The sequence below is a fragment of the Gadus chalcogrammus genome, chromosome 18 (assembly GCF_026213295.1).
Source record: "Gadus chalcogrammus isolate NIFS_2021 chromosome 18, NIFS_Gcha_1.0, whole genome shotgun sequence".
Lineage (NCBI taxonomy): Eukaryota > Metazoa > Chordata > Actinopteri > Gadiformes > Gadidae > Gadus > Gadus chalcogrammus.
The window spans coordinates 8,341,025-8,364,997 of NC_079429.1; the positions used below are offsets into that span (position 1 = coordinate 8,341,025).

Below are 23,973 nucleotides of genomic sequence, written 5' to 3' on the forward strand. Positions count from 1 at the left end.
TATAGCACTTCAATGTGTTTAACATCATTTTCTTCAGAAACAAACGACTTTCTAATTGAACAAAGTCCACTATCTGATTGCCAATTAGCAGTGTGCTCACGATGAGCCCGAGAGACGCGGACCGACCATCCCTCACCCGGTAGTCCCAACAACCCCACGGTCGCGCCTAAACACGTCGGGTGAAACCTATACCCATTCGGTGAACACCCCAACATTTCAAACGTCAGGAGTATGGCACTAAGGTAAAAAACGCCGAATGAACTGAAATCTGTATTTTATCTTTTGCTTATACAGATTCACTAAATCACAGGCAATGGAGCTAAATGAGCTAGCCTAGCTAGTTGTGGAGGCTAACAGCACTGCTAGCGGTAGATGATGGGGTGCAACAACTAGCTGTGTGTCCAACGTTAGTCATGGATCCGATTTATAGTCAATTTGCAACCGCTGGGAAACATCTGCACCACTGTGCTGAACATCTGCATAGCGAGTCTCCGGTGTTGTCTTGTTGGTAGCGACGAAACCTTAGGGTGGATATCTCCGATCTGGTGTTTGTGTGTGCTTGTGTAAACAATTAATACATATCTAGAAAAAAAAATATAGGCCTACATAGCGGATTTAGAAATGCAGTCCATGTCACATTGAGTTGCAATGCTTGGAAAGAACTGGTTTCGACATCATGAAGGCGATAGGCTAATATAGGTTTGCAAATGTCATCCACCAAAGTCCTGACAACTTCTCGATTTGTGCTTTTGCGATTGTTCCGAATGTGGGCAGAACTTGCAAAATGAGCGATCCGTCACCTGTTATGAGTTCGGGAAGTGAATAATTTTGAATGAATGGACGTGCTCTTTAAAGAGCCCTCATAGCTGGACTTGTGTAGCCAACCACATGCACTCGACACCGCCCACTGCCTACTCTGACCAATCAAGGGCGACTACAGACAGGACTGCTCCGTACTGGAATTTAGTTGGGAACCACGTTGGTTTGTCTCAGATCGCCAGTCTCTTGATCATTATCCATATCCTTTAGTTCTCCCTATTTTTGACAGTTTGACAGGATGCCAACTGCAAGGTAAGATCACGAATATTATAAAATACGATCAGATATTAAATTATCAGTGATAATATCACAATTAAGTGTATTGCTCTTCATAATCGAATCTAGGATCATGATCATAGTAGTATAATCTGTAAAGAGGCTGGACATCAGTCGTTTGCAAGCGTGTGACGCAATACAGCAGTCGAGAGCTTCTGTAGACCTTTTGAGTATCCCTAAATTCAAGGAAAACACTGCAAATGATGTTCCTTACACTTTCAAGTCTGCCTATGAACGTTAAACCTTACTTTTAAAGGGTTGTCCAGTTCGGACTCTGACCATCGTCTTGTTAAAAGTTACATGAAACATTATTATTGGTGTAGATTATATACAGAATGTATTGCACCTCCCTGGCTCTATACTTCCTGATGATTTAATGATATGTGATGAAGGCTGTGGCCAAAAGCAAGCTTGACAGGTGAGATGCACATGTTCCTGTGCAGGCAACCTCTACAGTACTCCTACTGCCTAGTGCTGTGCCTGCTGTTGCTCACAGTCATCTTTAGCAGGAAGTCAAGCCTAACATTTACATAATCTCCTTGTTATATTATCAAAGGGAGACTAATATTCTTGGTTATTATTATTATTCAACTTCAGTTTACTCCATAATCCCTTAAACGAAAGTGTAATACATTATCCAACAGCAGGCTTTCAACCCTTGCTACTGTAGCCGTGGATACCTTCATCATTGCCTGTTAAGGCTCAATGCATACTTCTCTCTGACTCTACAGTAGTCTGGGTTTAATGTCTCCTGTGGTGCACTGCTGCAGATTATGAGTGAATAATTCAGGTAGCTGAGCCGTCATTAGCTGGTTTATGTGGCGCCTTATTCCATTTGTCATCAGTGTGGGAATGGCCGGCTCATGTTAGGCCAACTACTTTGAATGAAAAGGCTTAAAAACCCAGGGTACGTTTTTCATGGTTAATAAAATGTGTCTGACAACTAGAACTTTCATTAATTCTTGGTAGTAAATTGCTATCTAAATGCTTAACCTGGCATTTCCCCCTCGAGTCAAAATAGCCTAAATAACTAATTCCCACAGTGCTGGAGACACTGACCAAAGATGTCTTGTCCCGGGAGAGGACTATTAACTACAAGATGGTTCTAGCAAAGTGGCTCTCATTATCTTTGCTAAATGATTAGGTTTCCTAATGAGCTGTCTGTATATTCTGAACTGGACTGCTGCCTAATGTGACCCATTAAGGACAACTATTGTAAAAGTGTTTGAATGCACTTCTGAGCCAACGGCAGAAGCGTGCAACTGAATAGAGTGTTCTTTCACATATACAAAGTGTAGGCTGGCCTCTTCCCACTGTTCCATCAGTGGGAGTTTGGAGTTTCTGAAAGTAAAATCACGTGCCACAAATGTACCATTGTCTCCTTACAGTGAAAATGCGCTGTTTGGGATGGGCAATCCCCTGCTGGACATTTCGGCTGTGGTGGACAAGGACTTCCTTGACAAGTAAGTGGAAGCAGCACCGAGCACAGCTGTTTCGCCTTTACACCCACAGCGTCGACCCCCGCTGCTCAGAATAGTAGCATTGCACAGAATGTTTCACAGAAACGCTGTTATCTTTTGCTTCCTTTCAAAGGTACGGCCTGAAGCCCAACGACCAGATCCTGGCCGAGGACAACCACAAAGCCTTGTAAGTAACGGACGACAGTAGTGCATCAACACAAACGTCACAAACCAGTCCTCTGAGCGGGCCACGTGCTGCATGCTCCTGCACTTTTGGTGTGGCTTCAAGGGTTGTGTAGTAGAGTTCTAATTGTGTCAGACCCTAAAAGGGGTCTAGTGATCCCTGTTAGAAACTTGACATGGTAAGCAGTACTCAAAATAGCGCCGCTATATATCTGCCTGCCGTAGCAGCAGATGGGCAGTTCTGGATGGGCGGGACCCTGTAATAGATTCTCAAAACATATACAGCCCACATATTTCCCTTGTTGCTGCCGAACAGGATATCGGTCAAAAGCATCTACTTTTATCTTTAACAGCTGCCCGCCATGAAACTGACTTGAAACTATGTTAATTCTAATTTATGTTTATTTTATTCAGGGAGGTTGTTTGTCATTTGTTTTATTTTTTAATTTTCAGAAATCTATTAAAACTAAACCCAGTGGTGGACAAGTTATATTATTCATGTGAAGAGGATTGAATAAAAGTGTTGTGTAAGATGGTAACAAGAGCATAGTAAGAGTAAGTGTCTGTGATTAGGACTTGCATTTAAAAGGAGCTTTATCAACAAAGAAATGGAATGTTGTGTTCCAGAGGGTGTCTTATTTTTAGCTACAGCAAGATTAGGGTTAGGGGTTAGGGTTAGGGTTAGGGGTTAGGGGTTAGGGATGGGCTAGGGCTAAATTAACCATCTAGGGTTAGGGTTAGGCAACACCATTTCTGTTATTTCTTATTTGAGAAAAAAAGTTGGTTAATGGGGAGACTGAATTATAATATAAATGCATCCTTAGTTTAGGGCAAAGGGCCTTGGTAAAAATATTCTAAAAACCATTGGTGGTCCAGTCATTCCGATGGAAACCTTTTTTCCTCCGGTGTGTCCATGATTTGAAAACGAACCACCGACGGGCGGTTCTAAGATCACAAAGGCCAGGTCAGCCCCAACGCCGGAGGCCTTGTTACCTGACAAAGGGAGACCCATGACATCGAATCAGCTGTGTTGTTCTCTGTGGGCACAAAGGCATGCAGTGTTATCACTGGCGCCACAGACGGCAGCGGTCCCACCACACGCAGGGACCTGGTTGGATTAACCACAGGGCTTTGCTGCCTCAAGCCCAACGCTGTGTGTTTCAATGTCCCCTCCATGGTACCGGCATGCAACACAAGCGTATAATGTGTATAGGTCACATGGACCCTCAGCACTACTGCGGCAGCAGCTACTTAAAAAAATACTCCTGGATGGTTGTGTGATTAAAATGAAAAATGTACTCGTTTTATTTTGTGTGTATTTAAATGTTTAGGATTTCCCATGAAATTCATACAGACACAATAAAACCAAAACAGGAAATGGCAAAACTTAATTAAAATGGCTGGGAGCCCAAAAGTGAAGTATCATTTGAACAGGACGTGGAGGTGTGCAAAGCGGCGGCCGTTTCAGTCCTCCCACGGATTGGTATTCCCCAATCGATGCAGCCATGGTAACACCTGCGCACACTTTGCCAAACATCAGCCAAGGCCTTGTGTCAGCTCGGCTTGATCCATTGACCGAAGGGGGGAAAAAACCCAGAGCAGAGACTAACAGAAATGTGTGACAAATAACATCAAAGCGAAGACGACAGAGGTGACAGAGGTCCGGTCAATGACGAGTGCTTCGCTTTTCACTCTGCCCAGTGTACCAACGCCGTGTCGTTATTTCTTTATTTAATCCCCATCCGTCCTCACGCCCGGACAGGCCATCACCGAACGCACTGATCTGTGGCCATGTCTGAATTCAATTATGCAGTCGTCCACTGAGTCCAATATAATCCTGTCTGGCTGAGGAGCTGTCTAGCACGACAGTGAGAAGGCCAGACCTCGCAGTTCCCTGTCAGTCCGGCTGTTTCTACGAGGAAGTGACAATTGTCTTTTATTAAACAATGACTATCTTAGTCCTTTTTTACGATTTGCTTTTATCCAAAGTGACCTGCAATGATTTCAGACACGATACTGATATGTTATTGACGAGCAAGGGGTGAATGTGGTTTCCTTCCCCATGTTTGTCCCCCCCCCCCCCCACCCCCCCCCCTTTGACTCCCTGCTGACCGGGCCACAGGCTGGAAGGCCGGATGCGTCGCAAAACCGCAGAGTCTGCAGTTTTGTTTCTTCCTTGGCAACCGTTGCCTAGCTGTGGCGTCTCTATGGAGGTTAATGATGTATTCACACGTCGACAGGGAGGGGCATGCAGGTTTACGGGGGCACAGAAGGAAACGCACCGGTGCACCATTTACGGCTTTACAACCCGAGCCGGTGACAAAGCGTTCCCGTGTTTTGGAATGCGCTGTGATCGGCCCTGGGTTCAGCGGAGGCTGTTAGAGAGGAGGCAGATGGTTATCGTTTGAATTGTGATGGATTTCGTTTTCTTTTTTCTTTTTTTGTCTCTTTGTTTCTTCAGTGCTGCCATCCCATGGTTTGTGTTTGTCTGTGCACTGTGCACGCTGGTGGTTGATGTTAATATCGGTTTCTTATTTCAGGCTCGACTGGTAACTGTTGCCCCAGGCAACCAGATTTGGGCCACGGTCAACCATTTTGTGCCAAGCCTCTGTTCATTTCCTCTAGTCGTGTTAAGATCAGGGAATCTGCTATGAATAAATTAGACGATCAATAAAAAAATGATACGTTAATTATGCATTGATGATATGGCTGGGTCATTTTGGAAATAGGGGCTATAAATTGCGTATGGACATTATGCTCAGATTTAAAAAGTATTAAAATAATGTTCATATTTTGGCAGCCAAATGCTGCTGCATGGGGCCCTGAGGTCTACATCTAATGTATTAATCATTTTGTGGTTTGATGTTAATAATTGGCATGGTGAGTGCTCATAAGTGGAACTCATTTTATTAAACCACACTTGACCTCACTAAACCTACATATAAAAGAAGCTAAATGCAGAACGTGATATTTGAGTGTATTTAGATGAATGGCTGCATTGGGTAGATTTCCAACTTGTCCAGCAGGGGGCAACAATAGTCTGTTTTTATCATAATCTGCCATGGGGGGGAGCAAGATGTCAATGTATTTATAAACATATTATTTCTGTGGGACATTTTTATGTCGGCTTATACTACTGTGAGATTTAATTCGATAAGGAACCCGCATTATGGCTGTTCAGAGCCACACCACATTGCAAAATATATCGTCCACTAAAATCCTCTTGAGCTTACCGTATATTATGACGCTTGACGATGATTGGAGTGACAGATGAGCAAGTCACCACCCGAGCGTATTGCCAAGTCACAGCAACCTTCCAGGCAGGTCGAAGCAGAAGAAAAAACCCATATCAGTCCTATTGGTTCAAACATTTGCTTTATGAATATGCTTGTTCTATGATAATGAATTGTTTACTGTCTTATCGAGAAATGATGGCGTGGCTCTTTTCAGAGGGTTGTTTGTTCACAGCAATTAGGTTCATCAGTGCTATCTCCACCCCAGCTCCACCTCTCCCCCCTCCCTCACCCCTTTCCTCCCTCCCTCTTCCGCCCCCTCGTTGCCTTGCTCTCTCTCGCCCCCTCTCTCGCCCATCTCTTTGCTAAATGCAGATTAGCAGAGTCCCAATCACATCCAGAACGAGAGAGTAAACTCCTCATTATGCCGCGTGACCTGCTGCCACATGAATTATTCAGGAGAGAGAGAGAGAGAGAGAGAGAGAGAGAGAGAGAGAGAGAGAGAGAGAGAGAGAGAGAGAGAGAGAGAGAGAGAGAGAGAGAGAGAGAGAGAGAGAGAGAGAGAGAGAGAGAGAGAGAGAGAGACCCAACGACACGGGAGATCAGTGATCTGTCGACGCTCGCACGCCCCGCTGTCTTATGTACACCTCGCACGCCCGCACCTCGCCCTGCTTACCAGGGAGGAAAACATCAAGGGCCCTCTTCCAGATTCCATGCTAAACACTGCTAGTGTGTGTGTGTGTGTGTGTGTGTGTGTGTGTGTGTGTGTGTGTGTGTGTGTGTGTGTGTGTGTGTGTGTGTGTGTGTGTGTGTGTGTGTGTGTGTGTGTGTGTGTGTGTGTGTGTGTGTGTGTGTGATGGATTCCACTCTGTAAACACACTTGACTCTCTATCCCCCCCTGCCTGTTTTTATTTTATTTATTTAGTATAACGAAGCAGATAGTGAGTGCTACCAAACCCCCGATGGTGTCGTCCCGGGATCCAAGATCTGTGTGTGTGTGTGTGTGTGTGTGTGTGCGTGTGCGCAACACCATGCAGGGCTGCATGCGTTTGCCATCATGCCACATCACTGGGTGCACTCATGCTCGACTGAGTGTGTGTAGACACATTAGTGTCACCCGCCACACACCCCTTGTCCTCTCTCCAGTACACGCACAGATACACTCTCGCCCACCTCTGGGTGTGTGTTGCAGAGGTGGTACCTACGGTACTTAAACCCCCCCCCCCCCCCCCCCCCCCCCTGCGGGCCCCACTGGTGTCGGAGCGACCTGCTTCCCTGCCGTTAGAAGGGCAAAGGTCACGGGCCCACATCCATCGCGTGACCTCGGCCCCGGAGATGGGAGAGCAGAGATTGCCCAGAGAGCCTAATGGGTCTCCACCAAACCTGGCTCTGCCGCAGCTCCTCGTCTGCCTGTCGCTGATCGTTCACATGCACGACACCCCAGCATTTGCATACAGCCGATGAGTAAAAGGGCACTGCTAAATGGTGAACATAGTGTGTAGTGTTTTGACAATGTATGTAATTATTTGAAAATGATCCAAGCAACCCCAGTGCATACGATCAGTAGTATAGTAGTCTTCCGCCATTTGACATTAGTATTTCTTTTGAATAGGCAACATGTGTGTGTGTGTGTGTGTGTGTGTGTGTGTGTCTGTGTATATATACGCGTATTGTTAATGCCCAATGTATGCACAGCTGCCACTCTGTATTTAAAGCACCGTTCTGCATCACGATGAGAGACGGCTGGCTGATGCAATCACAATTAGGCTGGCACTGAGGCTGGCAATGCCTCCCTCCGCCGCGCTGGCGCAGGCCAGCAGGTGGCGCCAGGAGGGGACTTCATCATCCAGTCAAAGGAGGTGAAGGCATACACAGTCGTTGTCTCTGTGCATGTGGGTGTATTTTCTTTCTTTCCTTTCTCCCCCCCCCCCCCCCTTCAACCCTCCCTTTCTAAAGCAGTGTTTTCTAATTAAAATGTGGGTGTCTTATCCAGAACATACAGCATGTTCAGGAAAGCATGCCTCGGGCTATTTTTAGTCATCTTTGAACCACCACCCCCCACCGTCACCATCAAGCTGCCCCCCCCCCCCCGCACCCCCCCTGCCACCACACAGGATAGAGCCGATGATGGCATCCCCCGTGCACGTAGGTTGATTTCTGTGTGTTCTCTCCGGTGATCATGTGTCCACAGAGCGGCGCATGTGGAGGGGGGGGGGGGGGGGTGTTGTATTGTAGGAATGGTTGCCCTGCCTTGTGCAGCAGCAGCAGCAGCAGCAGTAGCCTACTGCAACACTCTCCTCTCTCACTCTCTTCCCTCACTCTCCCCTCTCCGTGTTTAAACTTCACAGTGGCCCATATGGTCGGCACAGCAGGGGGTGCTGGTGGAATTATTCACACGGAGCACTGAGTCGCCGTGATCCTACCCCCCCCCCCCCCCCCCCCACCACCAGCACCAGCACCCCACCGCCCATCGCCTCACTCCCCTCCTCCTTGCTGGTATCAGCCTCTCTTACAAAGGGGGGGGGGGGGGGGATGTCTCAAAGGCTTTGTGCTCAGGACTTCGAAATCTCAATCCTCAAGAGAACACATGAGCACCACACACACACACGCACGCGCGCACGCGCGCTCCGGAAGACATACATGCATATACAACACGCACACACGAACACCACACCACACACAGACTCACACACAAGAACAAACATGCTCACCGGATTACACACACACACACACACTCGCACACACACCAGAATAGACGCACACCAGAACACAGACCTACACACACACACTCACCATCCACCGGCCGACCCCTAGTGACCCTGACTGTGCTCCTTCTCTCTGCCTCTCTCGCTCTTTCATCTTCTCATAATGTGAACTCCCCAGCCCCAAACCTCCCCAACAACAACAACAACAACAACAACAAGAGCATGCAAACAACCGAAACGCACAACCTAGTACGTCCTTTAGCTCGGCCTTAATAAAGGACGTCGTGCTGGCAGCGGCCACTATTAAAGCCATGCACATTTGTTGTCTCCAAATTCAAACGGCATTATTCAGCCATTATAACCGTGTAATTGAGCACTCTCTAATTGTGCAGCCAGCCTGCAGAGCAGAGAGAGCTTGCCACGTCTGGCGCGTCGAGTCTATTCTGCCGGGCGATTAATGGGGGATTTGGGGATTTTGTCAGCCGTGGATCTGACAGTTTTGTTCTTTTTGTTTGTCGAGTGTTTTTGAGATACCTGGCCGATTACGCCGTCGTGTCTTTGTCGCGTCTAATCCGAGCGGCTCTGTAGGACATCGTGTCGGTAGGCGGGAAGCGATCGAGTCCTCGCTTCATGCACCGTCCCTTTTTTTTTATGGGGGGGGGGGGGGCTTATTTATCGTTATAGGTTATTGATTTCACGTGGGGGTCCGACAGAGGACAACTCCTCGCAGTTATCGGATGAGAACGAACATTACATTTTTGGCCGTGGGAGGGTGTTTGTGTAGAAGGAGGGCTGGACGGCAGGACTGGAGGGGGGGAGGTGGGGGTGGTTGTTTGTAAGTGGGAGCGCGGGAGAAGATAATTATTGATTTTGAGAATAAGAAAAGATACGGCTCAACCTTGGGAAGCCCCGGCGACGGCCCGCCGACGAGAATAACGAAGGACCTCGTGGCAGGGCCTTCACACAGGGCACATTGATTTCAAATGGATAAACCAGCTAACCCCCTCTGAAGGGGCTGACAAACAGTTTAATTGGGGAGGGAGGGGGGAGCAGAGTAGGGGGGGGGGGTGGCTGTGGTTATTCCTCACCCTTTCCGTCTCCGTCAGATCACCCCCTAGCTGTTGATTTCTTATTTTTCTTGCGAAAAACAATAACAACAACAACGACAACGGCAATGCATTCATTAATGTACTTTCTTATCCATCTATCTTTCAACCTGACCTATGGAAATAATTATTGTGGTGTTGGGGTACTGCCGCCTGCCGAATAGCGAGGCGTGTGGAATGCACACACAGATTTGGGGATCTAATCATTCGAGAACCTGTCTCCACTCCAGATGCCTCTGTTGAAACTGGGATTACTGAAGCCTTTTAACTGTGTGTGTGTGTGTGTGTGTGTGTGTGTGTGTGTGTGTGTGTGTGTGTGTGTGTGTGTGTGTGTGTGTGTGTGATGGAGAGGGAAAAGAGAGTTGGAAGATGGATCTGGCTGCTCAGATGTACCTGCCTTCTGTAGCTGGAGCAGAGTTAATTTACTGTTCTTCCTCCACCACCACCACCACCCCTTCCTCCTCCCCTCAGGAAGGCGGCAGAGGAGTCCCGGTGCACCCACTGCACTTCCGCCGGGCCCCGGTTAGCGAAAGGGCCCCCCCCCCTTTTGATCGTGTTTCCCTTGCTGTCCCTGTGATTTGTACGCAGGTTTAAAAAAAAAAAAAAAAGAAACGTGAATGAGGCAATTAGACAAGGACGCCCGGGTGCCACGCCGATCATTAGCGATGAATTACCCCGCGGCGCGGCACACTCACAGAACCCGGGAGGACTTTTCCGGGGGCCCCGGGAGCTCCCGGGGAGCCCGATCCAATCTAGCCATTGATTAACAGAGTCTTGTTCCTCGCGCGGAATCGCTCGATGGGGATTTGGGTGCACTCATCCGGTCTTATTGAGATGGGCTAACATCAAAGGCAAATGGAGGAAGAGCGATGGGTTGAACCGGGCTCTCCTTGCCCTCTGCGCGGCAGGCTTAGAGGAGCAAATGTTGAATTATCAGTCTTGTGTAAATAATCTAGGCTGCAAGGTTTTCTTTTTTTTTGGGGTGGAAGGTTGGTCGGTGTGTGTGTGGTGTGTGTGTGTGTGTGTGTGTGTGTGTGTGTGTGTGTGTGTGTGTGTGTGTGTGTGTGTGTGTGTGTGGGGGTTAAAAGAGAAACTCATGAGTCATTCGGAGGGGTGGGAAGAGAAAAAACACTGGCAGTTCTTTCGGGAGGCTCTCATATTTCCCCGCCGTGGGGCGACGGCGGTGGGGGTTCTCGTCTCGGGAACATAAACAACAAGTTGTTCCTGACCTGTTCCCCTTGCTGGCTGGGAGCCTGGCCCCGGTTCACTTGGTTCCAGACCCGGGCTGAGGGGACCCGTCTGTGGAACACATGCCCCATAAATCTGCCCGTTAAATATTTTTGATTTGACTGCACCAGCGCAAACGAGGGTCAATTAGTCCCTCATCAAAAAGGGTGTGTGTTAAATAAATGTCCTACCCATTTCCTAAAAATGTCGCAACGAGGTCAAGGGTGACGAACCAAGAGGAAGGGCAACGTTTTCTAGGAACGCTTTTTGGGGGGTTTACGTAAGCGATGCCTGTATACACATCGGTGGGATGGAGGGCATAGTCGAAATTGGTGTGTGTGTGTGTGTGTGTGTGTGTGTGTGTGTGTGTGTGTGTGTGTGTGTGTGTGTGTGTGTGTGTGTGTGTGTGTGTGTGTGTGTGTGTGTGTGTGTGTGTGTGTGTGTGTGGGGCGAAACGTCCGAGCCATTCAGCAGCAGAAGCATGGGTTACCGCTAAGGACATTTTGTTCAAAACATTCTTCTTATTTTTTTCCTTCTTCTCCCTTTTCTTTTTTCTTTTTTTCACTCCTCACTCCTTGCTCTTTCGGCAGCGGCCCCCTCCTCCCTCAGTCTCCCTCTCCGTCCCTCTTTGTCACACAGAGAGGGCTCAGACTGCAGCACTAGACGAAGAAGGATTTTCTCTCCCTAAATGGCCAGGGGGTGGTGGTGGTGGAGGGTGGTGGTGTGGGTGGAGGCCGGGTGGGGGGGCTGTTGTCGGTGTCACCGCTAGGGATCACATGATGTTGGAGGGCGTAAAGGTCTCCGGGCAGCTGCTCCTTTTCGGATGGGATTTTCGAGGCGGACCCCGGAGCAGGGCCTCACGCTGTCTGCAATGAAAGGTGGAGCAAATACTTTGAGAGAGAGGGGGAGGCTGGGGAGAGGGAGAGGGGGAGAGAGAGAGAGAGAGGGAGGCTGGGAAGGGGGGAGTGATGGAGAGAAAGAGAGGGGGAGGGAGAGGGAGGCTAGGATGGGGGGCGGTTAGAGAGGGAGAGAAGGGGGGGGGGAAAGGAGTCTGGAGCCCCTTGGCTGGCTTCGTGTTATAAACACCCGCCGTGCTCAAATTCTTTCTTTGTCAATGAGTCATAACAGGTGTCTCGGCAAGAGTCTTTTTTTCGTTTTCGCAGTTAGAATATTTTCCACTTGCCTGGAAAGGGTATTTTTTTTGCTCCGTTTTTATTAGGAACACTCAGGCCTTTCCCGCCCTGAGACGCAATATGAAGACATGCTTTTGAAGACAAAGAAGACTCACTTTTTATTTTTTATTTTTATTAGTTACTTTTTTTTTCCACACTCAAAAAGTCGACACATGCTCAAGCCCTAAGTACTTTGCATTCGAATGAAACACACACACACACACACACACACACACACGCACACGCACACACGCACACACACCCACCCTGTTAATAAAATCCTCACCATGGCCTTGCATACGTTTTCTTGCCCCTTCACACAACTGCCTACAAGTTAAGTCCCCTTTTTAAAGCCTAAGGAAATGCCGATATGTTAGGTCTGCTTATAAAGCATATAAGGAACTTGCATGTTAGTTCTCAATATAAAGCCTCAGGAAATGGCAGCGTGTGTACCCAGAGCCTGAGGTAATCAACACCCCTGGAGATTACACCTGTCACTTTTATATATTTTTTCATTTGAGGCGAACCACACATGAAACCGCCACGCCTTCTCGACCCGTTTACCATGTCATCGGAATTACTCCCCGGTGTAAACACACTTTTGAAAACGGACAGTTTTTCAATTTACAGTGCAGGGCGGCGACGGCGATGGTGGTGCTTTCGGGGGGGGTGGGTGGGGGGGGGACGCCGCCGACCTCCTTAATACGGCACATCAACTTGACGAGCAGAGGGTCAATTTCCTCAGCCCTTCGCGTCGACGCTAGCTGCACCTCCGGGAGCCTGCCTGTGTGAGCCGTGCACTAGAATTCGCATTATTCATGTTCCCCCCCCAACCCCCCCCCCCCCTCAACGCCACTTCCCGCCCGCCAAGAAAAACGCTCCCGTGGCGTCGGCTCCGTCGCATTAACCCGACTCACGGGGCGCTTGTGGCCGCCAAGGTGTGTGATGGTGCTCGGAGGAGAGATGCATACATTGTGGGGACAGGTACGGTTATTGTACCGAATTCCACCCATCGGCGTCGTTTGGAAACCCCGCGCTCGTGTTGTTTAGCCTAGGTCCGTTTGGTTGTAGTCGCTGTTTATTTAGATGGGTCCCTCTCCCCCCCCCCACCCCCATCTCCAAAATAAACTGTTCTCGCTATTGGTTCTTAATCTCTCAACTGTAGTCAGGAAGTCATTCCAAAGCGCTTGCTATGAAATGGAAGATGAAAAGTTTCCCATGCCGTCAAAATGATTACAGTGCCGTTACCTTTTTAGTGAGTGACATTTGAGGGGACCGTTGAAATTCACTGGCTATTCATCTTGCTTTAATATGGGTTAACTGCAACCATGTGGCGAAATGTTCCCAGTTTTTTCTTTTCACTTTTATCAAGCTGACATTTAGGCCTCTTTTTAAACTCCTGCCACATTTGCGGTTAAGTATTCCCTTAACCAACTCCAGTGTTTCCTCTGTGTGTATGAGCATGCGTACATGGAAAGATGGTGTACGGCATTTATATTTTGTAGCGGCAGTATTAAAAAAAACAATGAGCTACTGGATATATATATACTGGTTAAAAATCCATACCTCCTTAGTCATTTTGTACACTAGAGGGCTTGTATATTGCTTCCCCTTTGACAAGCAATAAAGCTGAAGTGTTACAACCAGTGTGATTACCTTATCCATAATCGATGCCCCTATTGATCTTGGATCACCGCATACTGTACCGGAATAGCTCCTTCCAGGTTCACTACCTTTTCCCCCTCAGTATATTATTTCCCTGCCTCTCTTCTTTTAAGGCCATTGTTGTTTAGCCCAGATCTAATGAAATTATTTGAGCCGTGCAAATATTATCATTGGCCCAAAGCAGGACGCGCCGTCGACTCTGCACTGACCTCGTATTGACACAGTGTTGTTACCTTTGGTTGTTGTGCTGCTTTTTCAGGTGAAAGGATGACAGATTTGCCCCTCTCCTCTGTGATCTAGAGTGCCGCTTTGGAAAGTCTTCCGTATTTTCGTCAAGGAGAAAATGTTTTTTCTTCACCTCGACCCAAAAATACTTACTTTGGCGGGGGCCCAAAATTAGTTGTCTCCCATCTCATGTTCCGCCTCTTTTACAGGTTTGAAGAAATTGTGAAGAAAAGCCACGTCGAATATCATGCGGGAGGCGCAACCCAGAACTCGGTGAAAATCGCACAGGTTAGTCTTCAACGCCCCGAGGAACTGATTTGAATGTACGACTCTAAATACCCTCGTATAAAGTACTGCATACATTTGTGAATGAGTTGTTGATGTATGATAATGTATGAACATCTGCATTTCGGGGGAGGCTGGACAAGCCCTTTCCGGGGATCAGTAGCGGCCCTGAGGATCTTATTTAAATGTACGACCTTAATACACTCGTATAAAATAGTATAACATTTGTGAATGAGTTGTTGACGTATGATAATGTATGAACATCTGCATTTCTGGGGAGGCTGGAGAAGCCTTCTCTGGGGTCTGCAGAGGCCCCGGTCCAGTGTCCATCTCCGGGTGTTGAATCTTCTGTTCCCTCAGTGGTTTACGGGGTTTAAGCAAGGCGGTGAAGCCGTTGAGTGTGCAGACAGTCATTCTTCTCTCTCCTGAATAACTCAAGGAGCTTCCGCCAGGCATCTCTGGGAATACAGAACATAGCTGTACGGAGCATTGACGTATTACAGTTTTAGACTGCCGTTGAAAGAGTGAATTCATCAGACCTGTCATGGAAAGGGGAACGCCAGGGGATGAATTCTTAATATTTTCAATGTTATCTGGTTGGCCTAATTTCCTGAGACGTGTCAAACATCAATTAGGGAGAATTACAAGTAGAGGCAATTAACGTGTCACAACAAATTATAAAGAACAAATGGTGATGTTCCCCTCACTCTGACGCAGTATCCGAAAAAAATAAAAATAAATTGATTGCCCAAATCTGAAATGGCAATCTAAACTCAACAAGATGATACTGAATCATTATTTTTCTTAATGCTGGCAGCAATAAGTGTGTAAATTGGACACGCTGTGATTAGCCGCTGATAAGGATTTGGTTTATGCACATTAAACAAAGGAGCATCAAGCTGAAAAATAATTTCCTTCTGAGGAAAAGTGAGTGCAGAAGCTAATTGACAGGCTGGTGTTCTTGCCAGCCTTTTTGTGTGTGTGTGTGTGTGTGTGTGTGTGTGTGTGTGTGTGTGTGTGTGTGTGTGTGTGTGTGTGTGTGTGTGTGTGTGTGTGTGTGTGTGTGTGTGTGTGTGTGTGTGTGTGTGTGTGTGTGTGTTGGTTATGAGTGGAGCGGGGATAGGAAGACGGGGCGAACCGCATCAGCATGCTTTAAGACAGTAAACATCCTCTAAAAAGAGATCCAGAGCCATGCTCCGCCATGCAAACACTGTTTAATTATAAAGATCAGAAGTGTTTGCATAAAACCCGCTCTGAGATATTAGTTGCCAACTGAATTTTTTATGTATGGAGAGCCTATCCAAACTTTTCCAGACGCGGGGCTCCGTGTGAATGTGGATTGAACGGTTGAATGCTCTCTTACTCCATTTCAATTGCGTGCCAATTTTTCTTCAGATGACTTCCTTCCTTTTGTCGTTCTGAGGGATGCAGCCATATTGTTTTGCACTTAAGACACAGCACTTAGTGTCTGGGTTTTCTGTTTCATATCGGAGGTCACCGGGGCAACTGTTTCAACGGTTTTTACTAAATCAGATGGAAAAAGATTTTTCTTTTCTCTTGGTACTGATGGCAAAACCTTTTGTGTTCCCCAGTGCCCTTTTGAGGAGTTCTCACTCAACCCAACGGGTGTCGTGATGCCATGGCAGCATCAAGTCTGGTCTGATACATCCCCCCCCCCCCCCCCCCCCCCCCTGCTTATTTGGTTACTCTCACCCTCCGGAGAGATGTGTGCAACAGATTCTGAAACGCTCTGCATTGGATTAGCGTTATTTTTTTTCTGTTTCCCTTTTCTCCCTGCACCCAAACGTCTCTCGTGCAATCTTTTTTTTTTGTCAATATACCTCGAAGCGGTACCTTCTTCACCTTTTCGCTTTCAGGTTCACGGCGCTCTTTTAAGAGAGAAAGCAAATGCATTATGCATCAACCAGCTCCCTAGATTATCGCATTGTTGCACCCTGCAATATGTGGAACTTCAAACCTGGCTGCATTGTGGCTGCCGCACCTTCAAACACGAGCGATATTCACCGCGGAGCCGATTCCACATCAAAGGGCACGGGGGACTAAATGAGATGCTCGATCCAGGGGCCGGTCCGCACAGGAGCGCCACTGCAAGAGAGGGGAGAAACGTTCAGTGGCTTTAGCCCAGGTTCTCTGCACACGGCGGGGGTAAACCCACGGCCTGGAGTGGGGCCGGCCGGGGGGGGGGCGGGTGGGCGGGACGTGGGAGAAATCAATGACCCTTTTCTCCAGAACCCCAACCCCTGCCTTGCGGGAGCGAGAGGCGTAATGGGCTAAACACTCCCATAACATGCAAGTTTTAAGTTTCTGCGTTGGCAAGGAAAATCCCACCTCTTAACAGGATGCAGGGATCAATGGTAATTGGATTTGGTAACACAAGAAGGGGCTCAAGCCAGGCTTAGCCGGATAAGTATTGTTTTCCGCTAACTGCTATCTCTGCCCCGGTTGCTTTGATTGAGATCATTTACCGCACTGTTTGTTCGTCATCAATTGCTCGCTGTCAGTGCTATCTTAAGCAGCGGCTCCTCTTATCCATCTGCGTGGCAGCAGCAGCAACAGCAGCAGCAGCAGCAGCAGTCGCTACAACCTCTCCATATTAAGAGCTTCCCCGAAATACCAAAAAAAGCCCATCATGCATAGTAGACGTACGAGATGTCCCACGGTAGATATGTCAACACGTTTGTACTTCCTCCCCCGTGCACCGCTGCTCCTTCAGAAAGCCCCAGATCTTATCGGGATCACTCTTCTGACAACCCTGCCAGGTTGCGATGCTAGCATGCGTGCGCTGTGGGCGCACGCATGCTGGGCGCTCTGCTCTGATTCTTTACATGACACTGGGAAGATGGAAGTGGCTTGGCCTGGCTTGTTGGAGGCTCCGAACAACGACAACAACGCCATGGTTTTGAATGAACTGGTCGGGGAAGGGTTCTGCAGGTACCTTTACCTGCTGGTACGAGCCGAACTCTGACGCCACACAAACCAAGGAGGAAGCCCCATTCATCTGAGGCCTCCACACATCGGCTATGAATCCTGTTTTTCATGTTTCCGTTTTTTGTTGTTTTAATCCTGAAGTTGAGGGATGAATAGAAAACGGTCGCTACGCTGGGATTGTGACTGGATTTGAAACGGTGCAAAGCATCCGTGGCGTTTGAGGAGGGGGGGTTGCGGGGGTGTGAGATTACTGAGGGGCTGTGTTGAGAAACACAAGTCAGTTTATGAAGACAGAACATCAAAGTGTGGGAACAGCTCTTAAGGGGCGTCAGAGTGAAGTGTGTTAGCATCGACCTGCTCCCAGGGAGTTGTTGCTGCTGCTTCTGCTGCTACTGAGGCTACCAGGAAACGGGCAATATACTCAAAATGCAAATAGCATGCTTCATGTAAACTGTGCGTTTTCATTACATTGCACACAAATCGACAGCATTAAATGTTTTCCTTTCTTTGCAGTGCCAATGTTGTTTTGCATTTTCTTTTTATTCCCCCCCCCCCTCAGTAACACAAAGGACAAATTGTTCTGTGTAGATGCACTAGCTGTGAACTCGGAACAAAAGAAGTTGTGATGAAGTGTGTTCTCGATTCTTTATTTAGATTGTGTGTGGTGTTTGGTTGCCCGCATCGTCAATTCACCACCATGTCTTAATTATTGTTTAGAATGTAAAGGGTTTGAAAAATCTTCCCTTATTGTTATGGTGTCTGTTTAACATTTCCCTAAGACCTTTGTCAATTCTGGTACGAGGTGAATGGGGCCCAAGGCTTGGATGTGAGCTCCGAGCGCTTAATTGGAAACGCATGTGCACAGAACGGTTGGATGTGAAAAAAAAAGAAAGAGGGGAAAATCACCGAAAAAAGTCCCTTTGCACTATTTGACTGTGAAAGGCCCTCGTATTATGTCGAGTTCCTTAAAATGGGGTTTGATGTCTCATTTCAAGGCATTGACTTACTTCTTGGGGTGAAAAATATTCCATGACCTAATGTTTGGCTTTACAGCTCGTTTGTGTTAAATCAATAAAAAAAAGCAACTTTTCCGCCTGAATCTTTTTTTTTTTTAATAGACCCAAAGTTAGAAAAAAAAATGCCCATGTCTGTAACCACTTAAGGAATGAAGGATAGATTACAAAGACAGGAGAGACACTGTGCACCAGCTATGTGTGTGTGTCTGTGTGCAGTTGTTTCTTTTGTGTCGGGAGATTGCACAAGCTAATGTATAAAATGGAAAGAAATCACGGCTAACTGTTTGTTGATTGCATCCATTTATTATCACTCTATGATCAGTGTTTAGGCAAATCCGTTATAACAAACCCTCCCGCCGCCTTTTTAAAGTGTATTCAAGGTGTGCTCGAGGCAACGCTATGGATGGATTAATACGTGACAGCTACACAAGAGTTTACATGCTTTCATGGTTTATTTATCGGCTCATCTGAAAAGCTGCAGTTTGTGTGTTGCCATACCAGAGCGGGGGTGCACATCTCAATGAAATGAGCATGCTAATGAATGATTCAGAAGGATAACCTGAACCCCTGCAAGCCTTTGAGTTTCTTGCTGCGGAAAATGAGCCTTTCAAGTACATCCTTTTAGTTGTTCAAGCGAGGCCTCTTCCGTTTGTTTAAACACAGGTTAACCTGTGTTGCCGCCGTCGGCGTCCGAGCCCAAAGACCACCTCAGGGGGGTACCTAGCCTGACCCCGTTGCCCCTTCCTAAGCTCCTAGTTCATGTGTTCCCCGTGGGAGAGTCCAGTTCCTTTTTTGGGAGATTTTGGAAGTAAGGTGTCCTGAATGTGTGAGCGGCATCAAGATACAACCCGCCTACCCCTCCCCCCTGCCCTTTTTTTTGTCTCGTTTTGATTGTTGTACATTTTCCCGAGCACAAGCGCTGGAAGAAAGCAACGGCTCATTCGCTTTGATGAGCGATGTGCTCAGTGGAACAGCTTCAATGTCACCCGCCATGAGGCAGCTGTGAAGTCTCAGCTCACGCCTCGCGTTGCCATTTACTCCATGATGAAGTGGAGAGATCTATGCCAAATACAAACACACACACACACACACACACACACACACACACACACACACACACACACACACAGTTCGCGCACACGGATTGTTTTTGCAGCCCTTTTTGTAAGCGGTATCATGACTTTGTAACAGGTAATACCGGTATAGTCTTGGGATGTCAAAGACAACGATGAGGAGGAAGGTTGCATGGCAGGCATTTTCTCATCGCATAAACGTTAGATTACCCAGAGTGCTCTGTTGGTATGTTTTCTCTCCTAAAATATTTATCAAGTGATACAGTATATCTCATGTGAACATTTCGACTTCTAATTGAATTTCTCCCCCGCCCACTTAAACCGGGCTGGGGGGGATGGGTTGTATTGGTGACATATTACGGCGTGTGTTGAAGCTAATTTGCTAGTCCATTTAGGCTGCCAAAGGGAAGGCGTGGGGACCAGAATGTAGCTCATAAGTATGCAGCGGAAAGCGTGTTGATTAGCATGGAGGCGCTCGGGAGATCCCGCACGCTCAACGTGCATCATCTGGCCTCAGAGGCTGGCCTTGGAATTAGAAGTGATGCCTTGCATAACGTGTCCTTCCTTCCTTAATACGTCTCGGCTCAGAGGCAGTGAGTGTGTGTGGGGGGGGGGGGGGGGGGGGGAGAAGCTGGGTCCAATGCGTTACCATTGGACCCAGCTTGCTTTTGTTTGGACGGTTCCACAGTTGTCCCGCCCCTCCCCCTGGCTGGGTTCTGAGCACAACATTTCAAAGGATCGGCGATACAGACAGCCGTGCCCATATCTGGCGGCATTCCTGTGTCAAATTACGGAGCGATGTATCGCACTTGGGATGCTCTCCACGTTTGCTCTGTTCTGAATTTAGACGCGGGCACTTTTAGGACAATGAGCATCGATGGGAAGACGGTGGAGGAGCGGGGAGGGAAACAAGACGTATTCTTGCGGCTGTGGAATGGCTTTTGCAGACACAATGGGCTCGCTAAATGAGCCATTGGGCGGAAATGATCTGTTGGCTTGGGTCAAGCAAGCGATGAATATAAAGATGATGTGCGTTTGTACGCGACAGCTCTACATATCCTTTTTGATTATTGAATGCTTGCCCCCCCCCCCCCCCCTCGCTTGTGCCCCCTCTCCCCAACACACACACACACAGACACATCTCTCCACCCCACAGGATGACTATAGCTGCAGTATTTATCTGGCACATTCTCAGCATGCTCCTGCTCTTGTGGTTGAAGTGTTGCGTAGCAACAAAGAAAAACAGCTTTAAATATTTTGGTTTTGGTAAAAAGGTTTTAAAGAAAATACAGAACAGCCCACAATTACTGTTCATTTCTTCCAAGTTCATGAGTTTAGCTCTGCTATTGTGCCACATCACAAAAGACATGCCAAAATAGGCTTTTGTCTTTATTTGGGAACACTGTGTGATCATCCGCTGGTTATCCTGCGTGTATTGTTTAAGGTTGTATCTTTAAAGGGACCTCACCTCGAGCAACGTGTTGCCGGTGTTTCGTCTGCCCTCTCTAGTGCACGGCTGAGGCTAAGCATGCTATTTTAAACGCTCGCTGCTAATTTGTCGGCGGAGGACGCCTAGACGCAGCCGATTATCCATGACCGCATGGGAGACCGTGGGGAGGGCGAGGCGTAGATTTGAAGTGATGAGCCTCAGGAAAAACAACCTGGGGGGGGGGGGCGAGAAGGAAGGAGGGCGGGGGGGGCACGGACATAAGGGTGGAGTTGAGGGATGGCGGAGGGAGGGAGGGAGGGTGGGTGGCAGAGCAGGGTGGGCAAGAGACAGAGGGCTGGATGACGCACAGCAGGTGACAGACAGACACTAATAGTAATGGAGCTTATCAGTGTAGCGCTCGCTTCCTCTTCTCACTGCGAGCCCTGACAACTTCCTCCCACTCCGCCCCCTCCCTCCAGCAGGGGGGTGGCCGGGAGCTCACTGTGTGGTGCGGCCCCCGCTCCCGCAGAAAGGGGCCTGCCAAATACAGGTCCCCCTCACATATAAATTGCATCATTAACGACGACTCCCGAGATTATTCCGAGCAGCACCCACCAGGGGGATGTGGCGGCTGCTGTGGCTCTCTGACTTCGCTCAAAGACGTCCCACGACGTGTCGGGGAGGGTGGGAAACAATCGAGTCATGAGAGTATCAGGATTCTTTGCTTCCACAGCACAACCTGAAGTATCATCAGGTTGACCCCAAAAATCGTGTTTTCTGACATGTATGACAGAAATGTAAACCTATTGTAAACACATTAATGGTACCTTTTTAGAATTAGGGCATTTAGCAGATGCTATAATCTTAACAGTTTTCTCACACCGACAGCGGAGTCCACTATGCAAGGCGCCGGCCAGCTCGCCAACAGCTCGGGAACAGTTAGGGATGGTATCTTGCTCAGGGATACCTCGGCACCCAGCTAGATCGAGCCGGGGATCGAACTAGCGACCTTCCCGCTCTACCTCCTGAGCAAAGCCTACCCCCATACCGTCCTCCAGAGGGTGCTGTACTGTATTTGTTCATAGTTGATTGGCATTAACTATGTTGTGTTCTGTTCGGAGACATTGACATAAACAACAATGGTGGCCACCGACGGCCCTGTAGAACCCGACCCTAATGCTACACCCAGAGGTTGAACGCACATAAGAGTAAATCGCACAAAGAAATGTCAAAATTGTGTTGCAACTATTACGGAATCGCAATGTATGCAGAATTAAAATACATACCGAATCGGCACTCAAAAAACGTAATATGTTATCGCGAGGTCCCGGCAGATTCACATCCCTGATTTTATTTTATTTTTTCCCGAAGCAGGCTGTGATTGGTTCTTGCGGTCAGGCCTGGCTTATTAAATGGCCTCTCTGTTATTACCAATCTTTTTATTTCCTCTCTTAAGTTCTTTTTGGGACTCTTCAGGACCGCCGGGGGAAAGACGGACCGCCGTTAATGGCAAACGCCTGGCGCCCCTTAGCCTAATACTGATTGTCCTCTGTTTAAATTGCATTAGGCAGTCGGCACCGTCGTCCAGTGCACCTCGGAGGGAGGTCCTTAAGCCCAATTGATAACTGCGGCGGGCGCCCGGTGGTGGCTCACCCTCCGGATCAGCTGGCAATTAACTCTGTAATTACTCTCCGAGGTCGGGGTTAAGCTCTGAGCTAAAGGTTGGGGCAGCAAACATTTTCATATGATCCCCGATACTCCATTATCGTCCCTCGCAGCGACCAAGTTTCTAGGGGTTATAGTGGGCGGTGGGGTGTCGGGATAAGGAGGGGGGGGGGGGGGGGATGCATTACACAGAGACTCTTGGCAATTACTCTTTGGTGATTATCCCCCCGCCGTACAGTCCACATGATTAATCTGGATTCCCCCTGTCCCACCGCATCCCTGCCTCTGCTTACCGTGCAGGTTCCGCTCTCACCTGAACAAATGGCTCCTTTAGACAAAAAGTGCCAACCTTTTACTTTTTACTGGCTGTTAAAAAAATAATAATAAAAGAAGGGTGGGGTTGGTCTGGTGCTAGTGTCAGGGGGGGGGGGGGGGGGGGGTGCAAAGTCCTGCAGTAATACCAGACAGCCAGACATGGGGGGGGGGGGGGGAGTTAGAGGAATGGTTGGTGGTGGACAGTGGGGGGGGGGGGGGGGGGGGTTGCTGCAGGTTGGTTAATAGTGTTGAATAAAGGAACATTTATTTTTGTGCTTCGGCCTGTAACAGCCTCAGGAAATAGCTCAGTCTCTTGATCGGGAGCAAATCCTATTAACTTACTGTGCACTCACTCAGGGTAATGGGCTCCACCTTGAGACTCGGCGCACCCCCCCCCCCGCTCCCCCTGTCCTCCGACATGCTCATACCAGTGTCTGGAGGGCATGGTGTGGGGAAGACCACCACCAGGCGTGGACTAATCGAGTCAAACAATCTGCAGGGTATGGGCAACACGGAGTGGGGCTGTTGATATCCAACAAGCTCATTCAACAGGCCCCTTCACACGTCCCTAACCCAATACTGCGGGATCAGTGCTTGGGATCAGTTCAAGATCGGGTTATTTGAGCCCCTGAGAATTGTAAGGTGATCCCAGCGCAGCTTTTTGCCTCCCTCGCAGGGGTGATCGCAACTGTTGGCTGGTAAGGACTGCAAGCGCCCAGCCAAAGAGCAGCCCATTCATTTATTTAAATGTGCTTTTCCCAGAAGTGTGTGTGTGTGTGTGTGTGTGTGTGTGTGTGTGTGTGTGTGTGTGTGTGTGTGTGTGTGTGTGTGTGTGTGTGTGTGTGTGTGTGTGTGTGTGTGTGTGTGTGTGTGTGTGTGTGTGTGTGTGTGTTTTATTTCCGAGAATTTGGGAATTACTCAATTTACGAGAACGTTTATATTTATTTTTAACCAACACAATGTTTTTTGTGTGACTTATTCTATGAGAAGTCTGACGACTTTAAGATAGCGGTTCTTGGTTTTAAAACCTCAAATACTGTAAATCACCCGGGAACCTTACGGCAAACACAATTAGGAGGCTCATCTGGATTGGCATTTGGCGTTCTGGGTGGCAAGGTACCTCTTTATTTTTCTCAAACAGAAGCAAATTACTCATAACTTGCCTGTTAC

General features: G+C 48.2%; 1 protein-coding gene across 2 annotated transcripts in view; it reads left to right on the top strand.

The window, feature by feature from the left end:
• Nucleotides 1–94: 94 nt before the first annotated feature.
• adkb (adenosine kinase b) overlaps nucleotides 95–23,973 on the top strand; it is a 92,688-nt gene continuing 68,809 nt past the window's right edge. The window contains exons 1-4 of one of the 2 annotated variants that reach the window (XM_056576478.1): nucleotides 95–242; nucleotides 2,484–2,558; nucleotides 2,689–2,742; nucleotides 14,281–14,359. In XM_056576478.1, coding sequence (XP_056432453.1) covers nucleotides 232–242; nucleotides 2,484–2,558; nucleotides 2,689–2,742; nucleotides 14,281–14,359 — 219 coding nt within the window. In that variant the 5' untranslated portion in view covers nucleotides 95–231. Of the gene's footprint in view, nucleotides 243–916; nucleotides 1,072–2,483; nucleotides 2,559–2,688; nucleotides 2,743–14,280; nucleotides 14,360–23,973 lie in introns of those variants that run through there. The other variant, XM_056576477.1, reaches the window with a different exon arrangement.